At 23.8% G+C, this 25,706-nt stretch overlaps 1 protein-coding gene across 4 annotated transcripts in view; it reads left to right on the top strand.

The window, feature by feature from the left end:
* The window catches only part of LOC142237787 (uncharacterized), a 234,103-nt gene that overhangs the window by 84,938 nt on the left and 123,459 nt on the right, over window positions 1-25,706 (top strand). For 3 of the 4 annotated variants that reach the window (XM_075309198.1, XM_075309197.1, XM_075309196.1), the window contains one exon: window positions 18,833-19,119. In XM_075309198.1, coding sequence (XP_075165313.1) covers window positions 18,834-19,119 — 286 coding nt within the window. In that variant the 5' untranslated portion in view covers window position 18,833. Of the gene's footprint in view, window positions 1-18,830; window positions 19,120-25,706 lie in introns of all 4 variants that reach the window. The other variant, XM_075309199.1, reaches the window with a different exon arrangement.

The raw sequence follows: 25,706 nt of genomic DNA on the forward strand, positions 1-25,706 counted from the left end.
ACAGAAATCAAATTTTCAGAAAATTTCCTATAGTAATTAAATTTTCAGAAAATTTCCTATAGTAATTAAATTTTCAGAAAATTTCCTATATTAAAAAAAATTTTAGAAAATTTCCTATGGAAATGAAATTTTGAAAAAACTTTCTATAGAAATGAAATATTTTAAAAAATGTCCTACAGAAATCAAATTTTCAGAAAGTTTCCTACAGAAATGGAATTTACCGAAAATTTCCTATGGGAATAAAATTTTCAGAAAATTTCCTATAGTAAAAAAATTTTCAGAAAATGTCCTATGGAAATGAAATTTTGAAAAAACTTTCTATAGAAATGAAATATTTTAAAAAATGTCCTACAGAAATCAAATTTTCAGAAAGTTTCCTACAGAAATGGAATTTGCCAAAAATTTCCTATAGGTATAAAATTTGCATAAAATTTCCTATAAGAATGACATTTTTAGAAAGTTTCCTGTAGAAATGAAAATTTCCTAAAATACAGAAATGAAATTATCCGAAAATTTTCTATAGAAATAAAATATTCCAAAAATTTCCTATGGAAACGAAATTTTCCGAAAATTTCGTATAGAAATGAAATTTACCGAATGTTACATACAGAAATGGAATTTTTCAAAATTATCCTATAGGAATAAAATTTTCAGAAAATTTCGTATGAAATTGAAATTTTAGAAAATATCCAATGTTCCAATATAAAAATACCGCATAACATTTTTTTTGGATTAGGTTTTTAGATCCTAGTTTATTGTTGTCATTTTTTATTTTATCCTTTTCCTTATTAGTTACGCATCACCATAATTTCCTGCTGTCCGCTTATGGTTCTCCCATAACAATATCGAAAATATTTGTGTTAAATCAAAATAACAAACAACCCAAAGAATTTTGCTCTATTAGTAAATCTGACGGTTATCTGCATCAGCATCATCAGCCTTACAATTCTCGTTTATTTGTTTCCTGATATAGGCGCAAAATCAAATGTCACTGTCATTGCCATTGTCATTGTCACTTTCATGTTTTTTTTCCAGCAGATCTCATGATGATTCAGAGAACGTTAACTGAATATGCCATTTGAGCAAACAGCCCATACCAGCCGCACCAACCAACCAATCCATCCAATCCCCTTCCATATGGATTTTGTTTATGTCGCACATAGATGACTATGAGTTCATTCATCATTACCCTGAATGGGTTGTTGTGTTCTTCATCAGGCTGTTTTGTTATTCTCATCTCTTCAAAATAAACCATAAATTGCTAGACCAACCATCTCTACCCCTCATCAATTAGGCATACTATTTACCCACTCCCATCGAGCAACAAACAAGTCTATGAATTGAGTGGTATTTTAAAAATATTTTCTGCTGACATGTGCCAAATTGTCTTTTTTTTCGACGCCTTGCCATCACTTTAATAGTCCACACCATCCCACCCCACCCTTTCTATATTTCTTGTTTGTCATTCCTCTTAAATTCTTACCCTATGGAATTGATAGAAAATTCTATGAATAATAAATGCAAAATTTTATCACCCACATTATTGGTTATAGTTTGGTCGCATTCTCCTACGAAGGAAGGTTGAGAAATATTTGAGGGAATACATGAAAATTTTAATTTCTCCCAAATCTCGCAAGATTTTCTAAAATATCCATTTCTATAGGAAATTTTCTGAAAATTTAATTTCTATAGGAAATTTTCTTAAAATTTCATTTTTATGGGAAATTTTTGAAAATTTCATTTTTATGGGAAATTTTTGAAAATTTCACTTTTATGGAAACTTCATAAAATTTCATTTCTATAGGAAATTTTCTGAAAATTTCATTTCTATAGGAAATTTTCGAAAAATTTTAATTCTATAGGAAATTTTCGAAAAAATTATTTCTATTGGAAAAGTTTAGGAAAATTTCAATTCTATAGGAAATTTTCTGAAAATTTCATTTCTATTGGAAATATTCTGAAAAATCCATTCTATTGGAAACTTATATTCAGAAAATTTCATTGTGATAAAATTTATCTTTTTTGGGTAAATATTTGAAAATTTTATTTCTATAGGAAATTTGTCCGAAAATTGTAGTTCTATAGGAATTTTTTTCGGAATAAATAATTTTATAGGAGATTTTCTATAGGAATTTTTGGGAAAATTTAATTTCTATAGGAAATTTTCGAAAAATTTTAATTCTATTATAATTAACTTCTATTGGAAAAGTTTCGGAAAATTTCAATTCTATAGGAAATTTTCTGAAAATTTAATTTCTTAATATTCTTAAAAATCCATTCTATTGGAAAATTTTCTGAAAATTTCATTACTATAGAAATGTTGTCCGAAAATTACTATATGAATTTATCGAAAAATTTCAATTCTATAGGAAATTTCCTGCAAATTTAGTTTCTATAGAAAATTTGCTGAAAATTTCTTTTCTATAGAAAATTTTCTAACATGTTCATTTTCAAAAGAACTTTTCTGAAAATTTCAGTTATATACGAAATTTTCGGAAAGTTTCGGAAAATTTCAATTCTATAGAAAAATGTTCTAAAAATTTCATTTCTATAGGAAATTTTCGGAAAATTTAATTTCTATAGGAAATTTTCTGAAAATTTAATTTCTATAGAAAATTTTCATTAACATAGGAAATTTTCTAAAATGTTCATTTTCAAAAGAAATTTTCGGAAAATCTCATTACTATAGGAGATTTTCGAAAAAAAAATTATTTTCGAAAAATTTCATTTTGATAGAAATTTATCCGAATATTCTGTCTATAGGAAATTTGCGAAAATTTAATTTCTATAGGAAACTTTCTGAAAATTTCATTTCTATAGGAAATTTCCTGAAAACTTTATTTCTATAGAAAATTCTATGAAAATTTAATTCTATAGGAAATTTTCTTTACGGTAAAAAATTTTGTTAATAGTGAAGTTCTATAAAAAAAATTCTTTGCTTTCATTTGCAATTTTTTGAAAATTAAATTTCTCTAGGAAATTTCCTGTAACTTTAATTTCTTTAGCAAATTTCTTAAAAATATGATTTCTGTAAGAAATTTCCTGAACATTTAATTACTATAAAAAATTATAGAAATATTGCTTTGTATGGACAATTTTCGAAAATTTTCTTTCTATGGGAAATTTTTGCAAAATAAACATTTCTATAGGAAATGTTTTGGAAAATTTAATTTTTATAGGGAATTTTTATAAGAATTCTATGCCTATTACCCTAAATCATTGAATAGACTATGGTGCGTATAAGTGATATTAATTAATTAATATTAATTATACGACACCTTGGAAGATTACGAAATTAAAGTAAAAAGAGGTTTAGTAAAAAGAATCCCACACATTTTCCGAAAATTTAATGTTTATAGGAAATTATTAGAAAATATCATTTCTTTTATTATTAGAAAATATCATATCATTTCTTTAGAAAATATCATTTTGATAGAAATTTTTCATAAAAAATTCTCTCTAATTTTTTTGAAGGAAATTTTCTGAAAAATTTATTTTATTTTATTTTATTAAAAAATTTACAACCAAAATTTATTTCAAAGGGGAGTTTTTTAAATGTTCATTTCTATAGGATTTTTATGTAAAGTTTTATTTCAATAAAAATTTTCTGATAATTTCTATAGGAAATTTCCTGAAAACTTAAATTCTATAGGAAAATTTCTGAAAATTTTATTTTAATAGAAAATTTTTGATAATTTCATTTCTGTATGAAATATTCGGAAAATTATATTTCTAAAAAAAAAGTTTCAAAAAATTTAATTTCAATAAGAAATTTTTCTGAAAATGTTATTACTATAGCAAATACGAGTATTTCATTTCTATAGGAAAATTCTGAGACTTTTGTCAATATATTTATGTTTAAACTCTCGTTTGGAATTAACTTACTTTTTTATCATCAACGTTTCAACTCTAGTTTTTCCTCCATTTTCGGCTATTTAAGGGTTTCCATTGACTGAATACTTTATGACCATTTAACGGCTGTTATAAACGCTTCCTTAAGATCTTAATCAACATCATTACACTTCATGCACAAACACATACACACCCAAATAAGTAAAAAATAGTGCTGTAGCCAGCCAAAGCAAGACGTACTTCAAGGAATGAATGAAATTATGGTAGTTTTAATTGCACTTTTACTTTATATATTCGTATGCCAGTATTAAAGGCACTTCAACAGAAATGTTTTTGCTTGTCCGAATAAAAGCGAAAACAAACCACAAACCTTTTGCAACCGTCAACATGTCAATCTTTCCACCACACCCCGCTAAAAAATTTTCGTTGATGGTAAAGAGGAAAAACTTTTTTTTTGATACCATGAAACGGCTGGATGGATAAACTGTGAGGGCACTTACAAGTTTATCTGTCGTGTGGATACAAAAAAGGCAAACTTGTTAAAATATTATATTAAAAAAAAAAGAAATTCAACTGCAATTAATGAAATATATATGCAGTAGTGATGAAAAGTTACTCAGAGGAGAAAGAAAACTGACTTTTTCATAAATTATAATATTGTGTTGATAATTTTGAAGAGTTGGTGAAAAGGTTTTATTACGTTAGATACTTATATTAAAAAAAGAGAAATAATAACATGTTTATTATAATTTTGGGTTTTTATTTAGTAGTTTTCCACATTTTGTGCGATAATTATTATCGTTAGTAAAACGGGATTTTAAAAGGTCGTATGAAACAATATTTTATAAGATTTTTAACCCCCTTTCCCAAAATCATTGCGTAGACCATGGTGCGTATAATTGATGTTAATTAATTAATATTATTTATACGACACCCTGGATGCTTATAAAATTAAATTACACATAGATATAGTCAATTAATTTGCATGAAATTGAAGGCCTTAATTGCCATAGTTAGGAAGATCAGATTTAGGTCAAAGGTTTCTAAGATATATACCTCTTTATATATATACCTTCTAAGATTATACCTCTTTGATAGAAACTTTCGTTTCTAAAAAACCCAGTTAGAATAGTCACCATATTAAAAAAAAAAATGAGAACATTTTCCTAGAAATAAAATTTACCTAGAAATAAAATTTTGACAATTTTTTTTATAGAAATAAAATTTTGAGAAAAGTTTCTATAGAAATAAAATTTTGACAATTTTTTCTATAGAAATAAAATTTTGAGAAAAGTTTCTATAGAAATAAAATTTTGTCAAAATTTTCTCGAGAAATAAAATTTTGTCAAAATTTTCTCTAGAAATAAAATTTTGTCAAAAATTTCCCTAGAAATAAAATTTTGAATAAAGTTTCTATAGAAATAGGTTAAAGTGGCAGCCCGATTAAATTTCAGGCTCACTTAGACTATTCAGTCCATTGTGATAATAAAATTTTGACAAATTTTGACAAATTTTTTTATAGAAATAAAATTATGACAAAAGTTTGTATAGAAAAAAATTTTGTCAAAATTTTGTATAGAAAAAAAAATTTGTCAAAATTTTCTCTAGAAATAAAATTTTGACAAAATTTTTTTTTGAAGTAAAGTTTTGAAAAAATTTTCTATAGAAATAAAATTTTGACAATTTTTTTTATAGAAATAAAATTTTGAGAAAGTTTTTATAGAAACAAAATTTTGAGAAAATTTTGTATAGAAATAAAATTTTGACAAAATTTTCTATAGAAATTAAATTTAGACAAAATTTTCTATAGAAATAAAATTTTGTCAAAATTTTCTCTAGAAATAAAATTTTGAGAAAAGTTTCTATAGAAATAAAATTTTGACAAAATTTTCTATAGAAATAAAATTTTGTTAAAATTTTCTCTTGAAATAAAATTTTGCTAAAATTTTCTCTTGAAATAAAATTTTATCAAAATTTTCTCTAGAAATACAATTTTGAGAAAACTTTCTATAGAAATAAAATTTTGACAATTTTTTTTATAGAAATAAAATTTTGAGAAAAGTTTCTATAGAAATAAAATTTTGTTAAAATCTTCTCTAGAAATAAAATTTTGAGAAAAATTTCTATAGATATAAAATTTTGAGAAAAATTTCTATAGAAATAAAATTTTGAGAAAAGTTCTATAGAAATAAAATTTTAAGAAAAGTTTCTATAGAAATAAAATTTTAAGAAAAGTTTCTATAGAAATAAAATTTTGTAAAAATTTTCTCTAGAAATAAAATTTTGAAAAAATTTTCTATAGAAATAAAATTTTGTTAAAATTTTCTCTTGAAATAAAATTTTATCAAAATTTTCTCTAGAAATACAATTTTGAGAAAACTTTCTATAGAAATAAAATTTTGACAATTTTTTTTATAGAAATAAAATTTTGAGAAAAGTTTCTATAGAAATAAAATTTTGTCAAAATTTTCTCGAGAAATAAAATTTTGTCAAAATTTTCTCGAGAAATAAAATTTTGTCAAAATTTTCTCTAGAAATAAAATTTTGTCAAAAATTTCCCTAGAAATAAAATTTTGAATAAAGTTTCTATAGAAATAAAATTTTGACAATTTTTTTATAGAAATAAAATTTTGACAAAATTTTGTATAGAAAAAAATTTTGTCAAAATTTTCTCTAGAAATAAAATTTTGCCAAAATTTTCTCTAGAAATAAAATTTTGACAAAATTTTCTCTAGAAATAAAATTTTGACAAAATTTTTTTTAGAAGTAAAGTTTTGAAAAAAATTTCTATAGAAATAAAATTTTGACAAATTTTTTTATAGAAATAAAATTTTGAGAAAGTTTCTATAGAAACAAAATTTTGAGAAAATTTTGTATAGAAATAAAATTTTGACAAAATTTTCTATAGAAATAAAATTTTGACAAAATTTTCTATAGAAATAAAATTTAGACAAAATTTTCTATAGAAATAAAATTTTGTCAAAATTTTCTCTAGAAATAAAATTTTGAGAAAAGTTTCTATAGAAATAAAATTTTGACAAATTTTTTATAGAAATAAAATTTTGAGAAAAGTTTCTATAGAAATAAACTTTTGTCAAAATTTTCTCTAGTAATAAAATTTTGAGAAAATTTTCTATAGAAATTAAATTTTGAGAAAAGTTTCTATAGAAATAAACTTTTGTCAAAATTTTCTCTAGTAATAAAATTTTTAAAAAATTTTCTATAAAAATAAAATTTTGACTAAATTTTCTATAGAAATTAAATTTTGACAAAATTTTCTATAGAAATTAAATTTTGACAAAATTTTCTATAGAAATAAAATTTTGTTAAAATTTTCTCTTGAAATAAAATTTTGCTAAAATTTTCTCTTGAAATAAAATTTTATCAAAATTTTCTCTAGAAATACAATTTTGAGAAAACTTTCTATAGAAATAAAATTTTGACAATTTTTTTTATAGAAATAAAATTTTGAGAAAAGTTTCTATAGAAATAAAATTTTGTTAAAATCTTCTCTAGAAATAAAATTTTGAGAAAAATTTCTATAGATATAAAATTTTGAGAAAAATTTCTATAGAAATAAAATTTTGAGAAAAGTTCTATAGAAATAAAATTTTAAGAAAAGTTTCTATAGAAATAAAATTTTAAGAAAAGTTTCTATAGAAATAAAATTTTGTCAAAATTTTCTCTAGAAATAAAATTTTGCCAAAATTTTCTCTAGAAATAAAATTTTGACAAAATTTTCTCTAGAAATAAAATTTTGACAAAATTTTTTTTAGAAGTAAAGTTTTGAAAAAAATTTCTATAGAAATAAAATTTTGACAAATTTTTTTATAGAAATAAAATTTTGAGAAAGTTTCTATAGAAACAAAATTTTGAGAAAATTTTGTATAGAAATAAAATTTTGACAAAATTTTCTATAGAAATAAAATTTTGACAAAATTTTCTATAGAAATAAAATTTAGACAAAATTTTCTATAGAAATAAAATTTTGTCAAAATTTTCTCTAGAAATAAAATTTTGAGAAAAGTTTCTATAGAAATAAAATTTTGACAAATTTTTTATAGAAATAAAATTTTGAGAAAAGTTTCTATAGAAATAAACTTTTGTCAAAATTTTCTCTAGTAATAAAATTTTGAGAAAATTTTCTATAGAAATTAAATTTTGAGAAAAGTTTCTATAGAAATAAACTTTTGTCAAAATTTTCTCTAGTAATAAAATTTTTAAAAAATTTTCTATAAAAATAAAATTTTGACTAAATTTTCTATAGAAATTAAATTTTGACAAAATTTTCTATAGAAATTAAATTTTGACAAAATTTTCTATAGAAATAAAATTTTGTTAAAATTTTCTCTTGAAATAAAATTTTGCTAAAATTTTCTCTTGAAATAAAATTTTATCAAAATTTTCTCTAGAAATACAATTTTGAGAAAACTTTCTATAGAAATAAAATTTTGACAATTTTTTTTATAGAAATAAAATTTTGAGAAAAGTTTCTATAGAAATAAAATTTTGTTAAAATCTTCTCTAGAAATAAAATTTTGAGAAAAATTTCTATAGATATAAAATTTTGAGAAAAATTTCTATAGAAATAAAATTTTGAGAAAAGTTCTATAGAAATAAAATTTTAAGAAAAGTTTCTATAGAAATAAAATTTTAAGAAAAGTTTCTATAGAAATAAAATTTTGTAAAAATTTTCTCTAGAAATAAAATTTTGAAAAAATTTTCTATAGAAATAAAATTTTGTTAAAATTTTCTCTTGAAATAAAATTTTATCAAAATTTTCTCTAGAAATACAATTTTGAGAAAACTTTCTATAGAAATAAAATTTTGACAATTTTTTTTATAGAAATAAAATTTTGAGAAAAGTTTCTATAGAAATAAAATTTTGTTAAAATCTTCTCTTGAAATAAAATTTTATCAAAATTTTCTCTAGAAATAAAATTTTGAGAAAAATTTCTATAGAAATAAAATTTTGAGAAAAATTTCTATAGAAATAAAATTTTGAGAAAAGTTTCTATAGAAATAAAATTTTAAGAAAAGTTTCTATAGAAATAAAATTTTGTCAAAATTTTCTATAGAAATAAAATTTTGTTAAAATTTTCTCTTGAAATAAAATTTTATCAAGATTTTCGTTAGAAATAAATTGAAATAAAAATTTTCAAAATATTTTTTTTGTTTGGTAGTTTTTTGGTAAATTGTTCTCCCAATTTTGGTAGATTATTTTCGGCTCGAATAGCAACCTTAATTTTACTTCTTTCAGACTCCCTAATTTTTTATATTTTTTGTTTAAATTCAATCGGATTTTGTTTGGGGCTTTGGACGTTTGTTAAAAAAAATTACACTAAATAAAGTGACTCCACCAGTATGGGAAATATAGAAAACTTTACTAGTTTGTTTTACAAGTGTCATAGTAAATATTTTTCGACAAAATCAAGAAAATTGATTGGACATAATTAGTTTTTTTCACTTCTTAAATAAAATTTCGTAGTTTGAAGCAAAAAAACTGATTTCAAAATTGCAAAAATATCTTCAGGACCATACGAAGTTCAAGGGTAGGGCATTTGTGGTAAATTTTAAAAAATGTCAAGAAATTTTGTACTATATAGATATATAATTTTATCCCCTTTCTAGTTCATTTAACTAACGTACAAAATTTTTAAAGTCAAGAAAGCTTTCTCATATTGAAGAAATTTGATTAAAACATAACCATTTTCATGAACTGAAATAGTGTTAAATTGGAGCGTTCTTTTTTTTTTTGAGTGTAGTCACACCAATGTGTATCATTAAGGATCTCATTGTCAATCGATATTTAATACTAATAATTTTGCAAGCAATTGCATATTTTAAAAACACAAACACTCCTATAATCTGTACTTCTAAGATTGTAGAATTAAACGTCCAACAGTAAAGCGCCATCTAGTGGTTGTTAATTTATAAATACGAAGGTCTACTGTAAACTTCGTAAATAAGTTATCAAAAACTGTTGCATATCTTTAGGCGCTATTTTGTAAACTCATTCACAATAGTGTCATTTGACTAAAAGATGAGACCGAAACTGAAGATATACAATGAAAATGTATATTGATCAATTATTAATGGACAATATATATTAAAAATAATATATAATTATTAATAAAACAAAACTTTGTTGAATAATGTATTGGGAGTAAAAATTTTAATAATGTGTAGAAATTCCACAATGATTTTTCTCGTTCATTATATGGAAATAGAAATAGAAATATTCTACTGCTTTGCATTTAAAATCGCTGGAGTCACTAACAATAAAAACAAAAAATGCCATTTCGAACATTTTTAAAGTTTATAAATTTAATATCTTCAAGACTTTGGTCTGGTTTACATATCATTTTGCTTTAAAAAGCAATTATTTGAGTTTTTATTTTTCATTAAAATTTAGGGCTTTATTTCTAAAAATAAAAAATATATTATTTCACCTATGTATTCTTAATTTTTTTTTTGTGTAATATTCATATAAATAAAATCGCTAATCTCATATGGAAACGTTTTTTTTTTTATTTCATTACCCATAAGCTCTTCGCTGTCGTAAATCATGTAGATTTCCCCTGATTTCTCATGAAGAAAATTAATTTTATTTGATTTTATTTTATCCATGCCTGTGTATGGTGTTTGTGGTTCATGCGTGTCTAAGGACTCATCATCACATACTTTGGTTTCACTTTCCGGGAATCTTGTTTCTATGAGTTTCTTTCCCCTTTTTATGTGTTTGTATGTGTGCGAAATGTTAATGACACTAAAATATGCTTTATCAGAGAGTTTATAAATCATATTTGAATTTATATTTATGTTCAGAGTTATTGCGTCACATTTATAACGAATGAGGCAAGCGAGGATATTGAGGAGCTCTACGAATCAATAAATAAAATGTGTGATGGCATTTTGTTTTTGTTTTTCGATTGTGGGGGCGACAAGATTTCAGGGTTTATAATGACTCATAATGTGAAAATTATTATGTGCCAAATGTGAAGCATATAAAAATAAAAATTTAACAACATTTTCTATAGAAATAAAATTTAACAAAATTTTCTACAGAAATAAAATTTTGACAAAATTTTCTTTAGAAATAAGATTTTGACAAAATTTTCCATAGAAATAAAAAAAAATTCTATAGAAATAAAATTTTGAAAACATTTTTTTTAGAAATAAAATTTTGAAAAAATACCTATAGGAAGATGTTTTGAGAAAATTTTCTATAGAAATAAAATTTTGATTTAAATTTTCTATATAATAAAATTTTGACGAAATTTTCTATAGAAATAAAATTTTGAAAAAATTGTTATAGAAATAAAATTTTGACAAAATTTTCTATAGAAATAAAACTTAGACAAAATTTTCTATAGAAATGAAATTTAGACAAAATTTTCCATAGAAATGAAATTTTGACAAAATTTTCTATAGGAATAAAATTTTGAGAAAATTTTCTATAGAAATAAAATATTGACAAAATTTTCTATAGAAATAAAATTTTGACAAAATTTTCTAGAGAAATAAAATTTTGATAAAATGAGAAATAAAATTTTCTATAGAAATAAAATTTTGACAAAATTTTCTAGAGAAATAAAATTTTGATAAAATTTTCTATAGAAATAAAATTTTGAGAAAATTTTCTATAAAATAAAATTTTAACAAAATTTTCTATAAAAATAAAATTTTGACAAAATGAGAAATAAAATTTTCTATAGAAATAACATTTTGACAAAATTCTCTATAGAAATAAAATTTTGACAAAATTCTCTGTAGAAATAAAATTTTGAGAAATTTTTCTATAGAAATAAAATTTTGACAAAATTTTCTATAAAAATAAAATTGTGACAAAATTTTCTGTGGAGATAAAATTATAGATAAAATTTTTTAAAGAAATACAATTTTGACAAAATTTTTTATTGAAATAAAATTTAAACAAAATTTTCTATAGAAATGAAATTTAGACAAAATTTTCCATAGAAATGAAATTTTGACAAAATTTTCTATAGGAATAAAATTTTGAGAAAATTTTCTATAGAAATAAAACATTGACAAAATTTTCTATAGAAATAAAATTTTGAGAAAATTTTCTATAAAATTAAATTTTGACAAAAAGGGGAAATGAAATTTTAGAAAAAATGTCTAAAGAAATATAATTTTGATATAATATAAAATTTTGAAAAAATTTTCTATAGAAATAAAATTCCAACAATTTTTTTTTATAGAAATACAATTTTGAAAAAATTTTCTATAGAAATAAAATTCCAACAATTTTTTTTTATAGAAATGAAATTTTGACAACATTTTCTATAAAAATAAAATTTTGACAAATGTTTCTATAGAAATGAAATTTTGGCAAAATTTTCTATAGAAATAAAATTATAGATAAAAATTTCTAAAGAAATACAATTTTGATAAAATTTTCTATAGAAATAAAATTTATATAAAATTTTCTATAGAAATGAAATTTTGACATAATTTTCTTTAGGAATAAAATATTGACAACGTTTTCTATAGAAATAAAATTTTGACAAAATTTTCTATAGAAATAAAATTTTGATTTGAATATTCTATATAATAAAATTTTGACAAAATTTGTTATAGAAAAAAAATGTTGACCAAAATTTTCTATAGAAATAAAATTTTGACAAAAATTTTCTATGGAAATAAAATTTTAACAAAATTTTCTATAGAAATAAAATTTTGACAAAATGTTCTATAGAAATAAAATTTTGACAAAATTTTCTATAGAAATGAAATTTTAGACAAAAATTTCTAAAGATATATAATTTTGATAAAATATTCTATAGAAATAAAATATTAACAATTTTTATTAAGTTTAATTTAATTCTTTAAATTCATCTTCCCTACATCTGTCTTTGGTTTCTCTACCATCCAAGTATTGATTAATTTACTAGCTGCCTTTAATCAATCTCCCAAGTTTTGCTATTCAAACGCATGACATATCCAACCATACTCCCTACCCAGCGTCCTTTGCACATTCCATTTAACGAACAAATGAAAGGTGGACATCCGCCAGCATATAGATTTCATCCGTGGCGCTTCAATCTTTCCTGTCACTCGATTCGCATAAATATTATCTATGGCTGTGTGATGTGTATCACATTTTAGCTGATGCTGTTCTATCTATCCATCTGTCCTCAGTATTTGCATGAGTGTCTACGGTTGAGTGTTTTTGACGTGATACGTACTACTTTGAAAAATCCACCCCATCTCCTCCTCATATTTGAAAATGGATTTTTCTTTGCCGATTTTTCCCAATGAAGGTATGCCAATGAAACGAAAGAGATACCAATTTAATACCTCGACTCGTATAATTGACTTAACATGAAAGATTTATAGCTATATCGCGAGATTTATTGCTTGAAGAAGACACATAATTTGCCAAATTGTCAATGTCGAAGTGAAGTGCTCAGGGTGTAGGGCAAATATAATTTGATGTTATCACATTTGTGAAAATTGTCGTTGGATCTTTTGAATTTTTTTCGTAGGCAAATTTTTCTTCTTTCGAATGACAGGAGAGAAAAAAATTTGATAGATTTTTTCTTTTTCACCCAAAAGCAAATAATGAATTAATGTCATCTTTTTGCGAATTGTTTGAGAAGAAACGAAAAAAGAAAATTTGAAAAATGTCAAAATATTTTGTTGATTATTTGCACTGCACCATTTTCAAAAATGCTAAACATTTTAGAAAAGTTAATTAAAAATTTTAATTGTGCCTTTTTATATCAGATTATAGAGATTTCAAGCGGAACGCCTAAAAGTATGCAAATAGCTTAAATATCTATAGACATACAGGGTAACTTCCCTATATCGACATATATCGTTAAAATTATGGCCATTGTTATTCAAGCCTTAGCAAAGTAAAGTTTTCATGCCTGATGTTATATTTTTTAATATTTTTTCACCTCTCGTAACATGGTGATTTTAAGCGAAGAAGAGATCGCCTTAAAGTAGGCCAAAATCCAAATGAAAACTTTCTTTAAATGATATACTGTGTTACTGGTTCAAATTACTGTCATGATTCCTACTAACCAATTGTTGAGTCTTCTGGTCCAATATTAAAACTGGGGAGACATTCCTCTCCAATTAAGAGGTACTTCAATTTTCTGTAGAAATAAAATTTTGAAAAAATTTTCTACAGGAAGAAAAATTTTGAAAAAAAATTACTATAGAAATAAAATTTTGATAAAACTTACGATAGAAATAAAATTTTCTATAGAAATAAAATTTTGACAAAATTTTCTATAGAAATCAAATTTTGACAAAATTTCCTATAGAAATAAAATTTTGCCAAAATTTTCTATAGAAATAAAATTTTGACAAATATTTCTATAGAAACAAAATTTTAGACAAAAATTTCTAAAAAATGAAATGTTGACCCACTTTTCTATTGAAATAAAAAGTTGACAAAATTATCTATAGAAATGACATTTTAGCAAAATTTTCTATAGTAATAAAATTTTGACGAAAATTTTCTATAGAAAAAAAATTTCGATGAAAATTTTCTATAGAAAGGAAAGTTTTCATAAAATTTTGAGAAAATTTTAAGAAAATTTTCTATAGAAATAAAATTTTGACAAAATTTTCTATAGAAATAAAATTTTGACATAATTTTCGATAGAAATAAAATTTTGACAAAATTTTCCATAGAAATAAAATTTTGACAAAATTTTCTATTGAAATAAAATTTTGACAAAATTTTCTATAGAAATAAAATTTTGACAAAATTTTCTATAGAAATAAAATATTCACAGAATTTTCTATAGAAATAAAATTTTGATAACATTTTCTATAGAAATAAAATTGTGACAAAAATTTCTATAGAAATAAAATTTTGACACAATTTTCTATAGAAATAAAATTTTGACAAAATTTTCTATAGAAATAAAATTTTGACAAATATTTCTATAGAAATAAAATTTTGACAAATATTTCTATAGAAACAAAAATTTCTAAAAAATGAAATGTTGACCCAATTTTCTATAGAAATAAAACTTTGACAAAATTTTCTATAGAAATGACATTTTAGACAAAATTTTCTTGAAAAAAATGTTGACGAAAATTTTCTGAAAAAATAAAATTTTGACGAAAATATTCTATAGAAATAAAATTTTGACAAAAATTTTGACGAAATTTCCTATAGAAATAAAATTTTGACGAAAATTTTCTATAGAAATAAAATTGTGACAAAATTTTCTATAGAAATAAAATTTCGACAAAATTTTTTGTAGAAATAAAATTTTGACAAAATTTTTTATAGAAATGAAATTTTAGACAAAAATTTCTATAGAAATAAATGTTTAACAAAATTTTCTATAGCAATAAAATTTTGACAAAATTTTCTATAAAATTAAATTTTTGACAAAATTTTCTATAGAAATAAAATTTTGACAAAATTTTCTTAGAAAAAATTTTGACGAAAATTTTCTGTCGAAATAAAATTTTGACGAAAATTTTCTATAGAAATAAAATTTTGACAAAATTTTCTATAGAAATAAAATATTGACGAAAATTTTCTATAGAAATAAAATTTTGACAAAATTTTCTATAAAAAAAATTTTTCACAGAATTTTCTATAGAAATGAAATTTCGAGAAAAATTTCTATAGAAATAAAATTTTGACAAAATTTTCTAAGAAATAAAATTTGAACAAAATTTTCCATAAAAATAAAATTTTAACAAAATTTTCTATAGAAATAAAATTTTGACAAAATATTCTTAGAAAAAAATTTTGACGAAAATTTTCTATATAAATAAAATTTTGACAAAATTTTCTATAAAATTAAAATTTTGACTAAATTTTCTATAGAAATAAATTTTGACAAAATTTTCTATAAAATTAAAATTATGACAAAATTTTCTATAGAAATAAAATTTTGACAAAATTTTTTATAGAAATAAAATTTTCACAAAATTTTCTATAGAAATAAAATTTGTTGTTTTTTTTTATTTCAGCTTAAAACCATACATTGACTAAACTACAAGAGTAGCTTAACCAACAGAGGAAAAGAATGTTTGTCAAATTTATTTGGGCAAAGCCCTATAGACTGCAAGATGGTTGGATGGACGCACGTTTCGGAATTACCACATTCCTCATCAGCATCCTCTACTTGCAGCAAAACTATCAACCAATTATCAGAATAAATTCAGGCAGTTTATTAAACCCAACAAAAACCACACTTGAACCCTCCGAAAAAAGGTTTTACATTGATAGCCGGCTTATGCCGAAATAAACTCGAAACAAACATATCTCTTTTCCTATGCCACTGTCAAATCATCGATTTGAATTCACATGGCTGGGTTTATTTTGAGCGTGCCTCCTCTTCTTTTTCCATTTGTTTTGTTTTGTTCTTGTTGGTTTTGTTCTTTAAGCATTGTTGTTGTTTTTTTTTTTATTTCAGCTTAAAACCATACATTGACTAAACTACAAGAGTAGCTTAACCAACAGAGGAAAAGAATGTTTGTCAAATTTATTTGGGCAAAGCCCTATAGACTGCAAGATGGTTGGATGGACGCACGTTTCGGAATTACCACATTCCTCATCAGCATCCTCTACTTGCAGCAAAACTATCAACCAATTATCAGAATAAATTCAGGCAGTTTATTAAACCCAACAAAAACCACACTTGAACCCTCCGAAAAAAGGTTTTACATTGATAGCCGGCTTATGCCGAAATAAACTCGAAACAAACATATCTCTTTTCCTATGCCACTGTCAAATCATCGATTTGAATTCACATGGCTGGGTTTATTTTGAGCGTGCCTCCTCTTCTTTTTCCATTTGTTTTGTTCTTGTTGGTTTTGTTCTTTAAGCATTGTTGTTGTTTTTTTTTATTTCAGCTTAAAACCATACATTGACTAAACTACAAGAGTAGCTTAACCAACAGAGGAAAAGAATGTTTGTCAAATTTATTTGGGCAAAGCCCTATAGACTGCAAGATGGTTGGATGGACGCACGTTTCGGAATTACCACATTCCTCATCAGCATCCTCTACTTGCAGCAAAAAAAGAAATAAAATTTTCTCAAAATTTTCTATAGAAATAAAATTTTGACAAAATTTTCTATAGAAATAAAATGTTGACAAAATTTTCTATAGAAATAAAATTTTTGACAAATTTCGAATGTTATACTTTTGAGCATATTTTGCCTTTGTTGAACTTTCAAGCGACCGCCTGGAAGTAGCTTAATGAAAATTTTCTATAGAAATTATATTGTCTTACTCTCTGAATATCTGTTTAAACTACGGATAGTCCTAGCAAACTGTTCAGTTGTCTCGTTCAATGTAAAATTCGGCAGCATTTTTCTCGGTATTCAAGCGGATATGTGTAACGCCTGAAAGTATGTAAATATGCGAAATTTCTATAGAAAGTATATTGGAATACTCCCTGTATATCCGTATGAAATTGCTTCTCTATACTGTTATATCTATAAAACCATGGACATAATTCGAGCCTAGACAAATTGTTATGTTTTCTTTATATTTTGATTACATTTTTTCTTCATTGTACTTTTAAACTATATCCTTAAAGTATGCAAGTATCGGAATGAAAATTTTCTATAGAAATTATTATGTTAGGTTACTTTTTGTATATCTGTTACGGACATGCTTCAATAAACTGTCGAATTTTTTTATCCAATATTATATTTGGGAGCACATTTCCCTGCTTTCAAGGGTACTGCCGGAAAGTATGGTAACATTTCAATGAACATTGAACATGGTATACAGGATTACTCTTCTACGCATATTGATGAATTAATGGTCAAATGATAATTTTTTTATATAACAAAAATATAAATTTATTTTTTTTTTTCTGAGAAAATGTGCGACCTTTTGTGCCACCTTTTCAAACTTCGAGTGCCATATTTTATTTGCTAATGACGCATATTAAGTAAGCATTCTAGTTGTTCGACAAATTGAATTAGGAGATGTATATGAAAATGAAATCGAGTGCTTTGCCTGCTCTACGTTAACCATATTACCCAGAATAGTGCAATTTTGCAACCCAGCCAATCGAAATGCTTTCACAACCTAACCTAAAGATAATTTCTGTCATCTAAAAAAATAAAATTTAAATGTAATCTCCGGTCTATTTACATGCTCAAACTTATCACTAAGAACTAACAGTGTAGACCATTTCACATTTGGTCCTTGTCACTGAATGCAAATTTGCTTTAATATGATTGGAAAAAGCTTTTAATAGAACTCCTAGAATGTTCAGTGTTCGATATGTGCTGGCTTTTGATAGGGCACGATGATATTGTAGAGCATCACAGAGTATCACAAATGCAAAGAAAATCAAAATTGACCAAGCAAGAAAATCCTTGGTGGTAGCCTATAGTTGAGGGGGTAAAAGGATTGTAAGGACTGGCAAGAAAATAGGTCAGCTTTAAATTGCTTAACATGATTGAGTCAAGCAATTTGATTGCTTTTTGAATGATGATATTATTAATGTTAGCGGATGACATTCTAAATGATGAGGAAATGAAAAAAATATTGTTGTAAATTTGTAATGGATTTTTTATAATTATTTTTTATATAAAAAAATTATATCAAAAATTAAATAAAAAATTCTTAAAATAAAAATACAACTAAAAAAACTGTATCTAACTAAAACAATCAAGATCGAATTATTTGAATTAAAAATAAATTTATTTTAATTTATTACAAAAACATAAAATTAAATAACAAAATAAATAATTAAAATTAATTTAATTAAAATAAATAGCAAAATATATATAATATAATAAATGGAAAAAAATTAAATTATTCAAATTTCTTAAATAAAAATTAATTTAATTAAAATAAATTAAAAAGCAAAAATATTTAATATCTGTAAGGCACATTTTTAAAATAAAATTCTAAAAAATATATAAAATTTATTTTAAAAAGTTTTTTTTTCATATTGTATTTTTTTATAAAAAAAAAAAATCTTTTTTGTTTCTTTCTCTTTGCAGCATGTCTGGCGGTTTAATGTCATGCGTTCGGGAAAATTCTCCTCCGCTTGATATGGACATGAGTTCTTCGGGCCCACTCTCACTGCCGGAACCACGCATCAATACATCCGATTTATTCGACAATGCCCATTCAACATCGCAACACAACATCATGTGTTCGACGCCGCTGGCGGCACACTCTTCAAGCCATCTGCAGGATGCTGGTACAGCTGGCAGTAGTGGCGGTGGTGGAGGTCCCTCCTGTAGCAGTAACAATACAACACCTCAAGCTACTCCACCCAATACAGGTAAGTTTGAGCACTTGAAACTTTTTCAATAAATTCTCTTTTCGGCCTTGGTAATTTTTCTGTGTGGCGACCTCCTTTCGTTTATGGTTGGGCACTTGAGTTTGTCTTCTAGGTTTACAAGTTTGTTTTTCTTTTATTATTATTTTCTTTAACTTGCGGTAGAGTGATAAGATTTAAAGGTATTTTGATTTACCATGGATGGGAAGGAGAATTCTATTGTTATGGTTTCTTGATGTCGCCTCAAAGGATCCATAACAATCGACTATCAAATCAATCAATGACTTGACTTGAATTTTTGGATTAAAATTTAATTTCTATAGGAAATTTTCTAAAGAAATCATTTTTATAAAAAAATTTCGGAAAATTTCTATAGGAAATTTTTGGGAAAATTTAATTTCCACACTGAAAAAACAGTGAACCCATCAGGAAGAAAACATTTAGTTAATTTTAGAAAATCTTTAATATTTTTAGAAAATTTTAACTAAACAGTATTATAAACGCGGACATCACGCCGATATCACAAAACTAAGTAAATATTTTTCGACAAATTCAAGAAAATTTATTAGACATAATTATTTTTTTCAACTTGTCAAAGAAATTTTGTAGTTTGTAAGAAAAAATTAGAGTTCAAAATTGCAAGAATGTCTTTAGTGACATACGAAGTTCATGGTAGACGAATTTGTAATAAAAATTACAAATTTAAAAAAATAATGAACTATTTGGTGAAAAGTACGAATTTAGTAAAACTTTTTTACTTCATTTGTGTATAATTTTTTGCCGTTTTTTAGTTCATTTAACTAACGTACGCAAAAAATTATTAGAGTAAATGAAACTTTCTCCATATATAATAATTCCATGAACTAAAACAAAGTTAAATTGGCTTTAGTGCAATAGAGAGTTCACTTTTTTTTTGAGTGTAAAGGAAATTTCATTTCTGTAGGAAATTTTCTGAAAATTAAAAAAAAAATATTTCTATAGGAAATTTTGTGAATATTTTATTTGTATAGAAAATATCCCGAAAATTTCGTTTCTATTGCAAATTTTTCAGCAAGTTTCATTTCTATAGAAAATATTTTCAAAATTTCCTTTTCTGAAAATTTTATTTACAAATTATATGTGAATTTTTGGGAATTTTTGAACATATTTTGAAAAATTTCATTTCTATAGAAATTTTTCTGAAAATTTCATTGCTGTAGTAAATTTTCGGAAACTTTCATTCCTGTAGAAAATTTTCGGAATATTTCATTTCTATAGAAAAATTTGGGAAAATTTCATTTCTATAGGAAATTTTCGCAATAGTTCATTTCTATAGGACATTTTCGGAATATTTCATTTCAATAGGAACATTTCGAAAAATTTCATTCGTATAGAAAATTTCCAGAAAATTTCATTTCTATAGGAAATTTTCTAAAAAGGATAATTTTTATACAAAATTTTCGGAAAATTTCAATTCTATAGGAAAATTTTGGGTAATTACATTTCTAAAGGATTTTTTTTGAAAATTTCATTCCTGTACGAAATTTTCAGACAATTTCATTTCTATAAGAAAATTTCGGAAAATTTTCGGATTATTTCATTTCTATAGGAAATTTTCGGAAAATTTCATTTCTATAGGAAATTTTTGGAAAATTTCATTTCTATAGGAAATTTTCTGAAAATTTCATTTCTATAGGAAATTTTCTGAAAATTTAATTTCTATAGGGAATTTTCGGAAAATTTCATTTCTATAGGAAATTTTTAGAATTTTTGCCTGAAGGTCTTTTCTATAGGATTTTTTAGGAAAATTTCATTTCTATAGGAAATTTTCGGAAAATTTAATTTCTATAGGGAATTTTCGGAAAAATTCATTTCTATAGGACAATTTTGGAAAATTTCATTTTTATAGGCAATTTTTGGAAAATTTTATTTCTATAGGAAATTTTCTGCAAATTTCACTTCTATAGGAAATTTTCGGAGATTTTCATTTCTAGAGGAAATTTTCTGCAGATTTCACTTTTATAGGAATTTTTCGTAGAATTTCATTTCTATAGGAAATTTTGATAAATTCCATTTGTATAGAAAGTTTCCTAACAATTTTATTTTTATAGGAAATTTTCGGAGAATTTCATTTCTATAGGAAATTTTCTACAAATTTCACAATTTCGGAAAATTTCATTTCTATAGGCAATTTTCGGAAAATTTTATTTCTATAGGAAATTTTCTGCAAATTTCATTTCTATAGGAAATTTTCGTAGAATTTCATTTCTATAGGAAATTTTCTACAGATTTCACTTTTATAGGAGTTTTTCGTAGAATTTTATTTCTATAGGAAATTTTGAGAAATTGCATTTGTATAGAAAGTTTCCTAAAAATTTTATTTTCATGGGAAATTTTCGGAAATTTTCATTTCTATAGGAAATTTTATGCAAATTTCACTTCTATAGGAAATTTTCTACAAATTTCACAATTTCGGGAAACTTTATTTATATAGGAAATTTTCTACAAATTTCACTTTTATAGGAAATTTTCGGAAAATTTTATTCCTATAGGAAATTTTCGGAGAATTTCATCACTATAGGAAACTTTCTACAAATTTCGGAAAATTTTATTTCTATAGGAAATTTTCTACAAATTTCACTTTTATAGGAAATTTTCTGAAAATTTTATTTCTATAGGAAATTTTCGGAGAATTTCATTACTATAGGAAATTTTCTACAAATTTCACTTTTATAGGAAATTTTAGGAGAATTTCATTTCTATTGGAAATTTTTAGGAATTTTTCGTAGAATTTCATTTCTATAGGCAATTTTCTGCAAAATCTATTTGTATAGGAAATTTTCTGCAAATTTCACTTCTATAGGAAATTTTCGGAGAATTTCATTTCTATAGGAAATTTTCTACAAATTTCACAATTTCGGAAAATTTTATTTCTATAGGAAATTTTCTGCAAATTTCACTTCTATAGGAAATTGTGAGAAATTCCATTTGTATAAAAAGTTTCCTAAACATTTTATTTTTATAGGAAATTTTCGGAAAATTTCATTTCTATAGGAAATTTTCTACAAATTTCACTTTTATAGGAAATTTTTGGAAAATTTTATTTCTATAGGAAATTTTTGGAGAATTTCATTACTATAGGAAATTTTCTACAAATTTCACTTTTATAGGAAATTTTCGGAGAATTTCATTTCTATTGGAAATTTTAGGAATTTTTCGTAGAATTTCATTTCTATAGGCAATTTTTTGCAAATTTTATTTGTATAGGCAATTTTCTGCAAATTTTATTTGTATAGGAAATTTTCTGCAAATTTCATTTCTATAGGAAATTTACGGAAAATTTAATTTCTATAGGAAATTTTCGTAGAATTTCATTTCTAGAGGAAAATTTTGAGAAATTCCATTTGTATAGGAAGTTTCCTAAAAATTTCATTTCTATAAGAAATTTTTCCGAAAATTTCATTTCTATAGGAAATTTTATAAAAATTTCATTTCTATGGGATTTTTTTTTCATTTCATTGTTATGGCGACGTCATTTTTTGAAAATTTCGTTTCTATCGGAAATTTTCCGAAAATTTCATTTCTATAGGAAATTATCTAAACATTTTCATTTCTATAAGAAATTTTCTGAAAATTTCTTTTCTATAAGTAATTTCTGAAAATTTCATTTCTACAAAAAAACATTTCTAAAAATTTTCATTTCTAGAGGAAGTTTTCTGAAAATTTTATTTGTTTCGAAAATTTTCTAAGAATTTTGTTTCTATAAGATTTTTTTTTAATATTTTATACTATAGAAATCTTTTCCATTTGTTAGTAAAGTATCCGCCGAAGGTTTTTCTTGACTTTTTGTCATTTGTCTTTATCTTTTTGGTGGCAATGGGTATTGGTTAATTTCCATAAATCCCTTTTGTCGGTGGGAAAAAAGGATAATAACCCATGCTTATGGTTTTGGGTTACATCATGAAGCCTTAATGCAGCCCCTCAGTATTTGCCAAATCCTTCTCATTCTCTTTTCTTCATATTTTGCTACAGATATAATCTCATATTTTTTTATTACAATTTTATTTACTTCTAATATGTAAAGCTTCCTACCGCTTCCCTTTCCATTATAGCACTGCATCAATAATGATAAAACCAAATGCCTTATTTATGCCTTTATCCTTATACTTTATGCTTACCATACCATGTAATCCTTTTTATGCCATAGATGTTCCACAATAGCTGTGTAGCTAAACCCCTAAAGGATTTTTTGTTTTGCAATTCTTTTCTATGGTAGTGGTATCATCCTTCTAGGACTATGGTACACAAAGCAATGTAGTGGTTAGGTATTTTGCAGGATACCGCAAAGAAAGTGCACAAATCTGTCTTACCTATACTCATATCTATATCTATGTATAATAGGAGACGGCCGAATAAAAGAATTTGGCTCAGAACCACTACCACAAAAGCTTATAAAAATTTTATGCTTACGGCAAACCCATATTAGAATGGTGAGACAAGCAATTAATTTCAAGACGTATTTATTATTTTCCAAAAAAAATATTCATTTAATATGGATAATAGGAAACAATAGGTTCAAATCCTAAAATTCGGCCGAATTTCATTTTTTTTATTTAGGCCGAACTCAACCAACTAGTCCTTACTATGTGGTTTTATTTAAATATGGAGAATACATAAGAAGAAATGAAAAAAATGCAAATAAATGGAAAAAGGGATCTTATTAGGTTTTTGTTTCATATTTTGCAAAGCAACGGGGGAATTTAGACATCCTTTTCCTACGGGCAACCAAGTGAATGGTTCTACGAAAACAGCAGCAAAACCACAAAACAATATTCAAATATATATTTTGTGTTAATATAAAAATGTGAATTTTATTTCCATTTCTTTTGAAACCCTAGGGATAAAGGATGCCGAAACGGGAATATGATATATACTAAGAAACTGGGTAATTTTTCATAAATGAAACCAAAACAATTTCTAAATTTCATGATTTGACTTTGAATATGTGTGTGGCGATAAATTTATATTTTCCTTATTTGGTCATATTTACATATGCTCTGGGGTATTTCTTTTTCTATTTCTCAAAATTGTAAAACATAATCATATCTAAAATATTATTTCATATTTTTGTTTGGTCATTCTGGTTAATTTTAAAATATTATATATATATGTAGGCCGAATTTAAGAGGAATTTATTAAGCGATAAAAAGAAACAAGAATGAATTTTTGATCTGTCTATTCTCTTTTCGTTCATAATCGCCATCATGTCGTATGGGTAATATAAATACTACTGAGCGTATAAGTAACGAGAATACCACATGACGTATTAGTAATTTAAATAACATAAAATTGTATTATACCAATGTAAGTTTTAAACGAAACTTTTTATGTTTCTTACAACAACATTTCATTAATAAATAAATAAAATAACTATATAAAAATAATTCTTATTAAAAATGTGAACATTTTCTAAATATTTGCTAGATGAATTTTTTTTTCAGAAATTACTTATAGAAAATAAATTTTCAGAAAATTTCCTATAGAAATGCAAATTTTCAGAAAATTTCCTATGGAAATGCAAATTTTTAGAAAATTTCCTATAGAAATGAAATCGCTATAAAAATGAAATAAAAAGAATAAATGCCATAGAAATGAATTTCTATAGAAATAAAATTTTCCGAAAATTTCCTATAAATATGAAGTTTTTAAAAAATTCGTATAGAAATAAAATTTTCCGCAAATTTCTTATAGAAATGAAATTTTCAAAAAATTTCTATAAATATGAAGTTTTCAAAAAATTTCCTATAGAAATGAAATTTTCAGAAAATTTCCAATAGAAATGAAATTTTCAGAAAATTTACTACAGAAAAGAAATTTTTGATAAAATTTCCTATAGAAATGAAAATTTCAGAAAATTTACTCCAGAAAAAATTTTTTTGATAAAATTTCATATAGGAATGAAAATTTCCTAAAAAAATGCAAATTTCAGAAAATTTCCTAAAAAAATGAAAATTTCAGAAAATTACCTATAGAAATAAAATTTTGAGAAAATTTCCTATAGAAATTAATTTTTTTAAAATTTCCCATAGAAATGAAATTTGTTGACAAATTCCTAAGTTTTTCTATAGGAATGAATTTTCGAAAAATGTTCTATTAAAAAAATTTCAGAAAATTGTTGATTAAAGGATTATGAATCAAAAATCATTATTTTGTTTCTTCCTTGTTTCCTTTTCGAAAATGCTGCCTTGTTGTCTACTTGCCTGCAGAGTTTTTATTCTCGTTTCATTCCTTTAGGGTTTCAATGTCTTTATTTTTTCTCATTTATTTTACCAGTTTTCAAAATCAGGACAACTAAAGAAATTTACCCTAAAGATAGTTTATATACATGAGATTTTACACAAAGAATTTTACAATCTCAGATGTTTTATAGTATGTCAACTGAATTTCGTTTTATAAATCATTCACAGTTGCCTGCAAGCGCAACAATTGTTAAGTGTGATGTTCTTTTTCATTACTCAAAGGTATCCCGAAGAGAAACTGAAGAAAAAGGGAATAAAATTTATATTACATTTATAGGAATTTTAATGTAACAAAAAAATATACTATAGGGC

Source organism: Haematobia irritans, chromosome 5 (genome assembly GCF_050003625.1).
Source record: "Haematobia irritans isolate KBUSLIRL chromosome 5, ASM5000362v1, whole genome shotgun sequence".
Classification (NCBI taxonomy): domain Eukaryota; kingdom Metazoa; phylum Arthropoda; class Insecta; order Diptera; family Muscidae; genus Haematobia; species Haematobia irritans.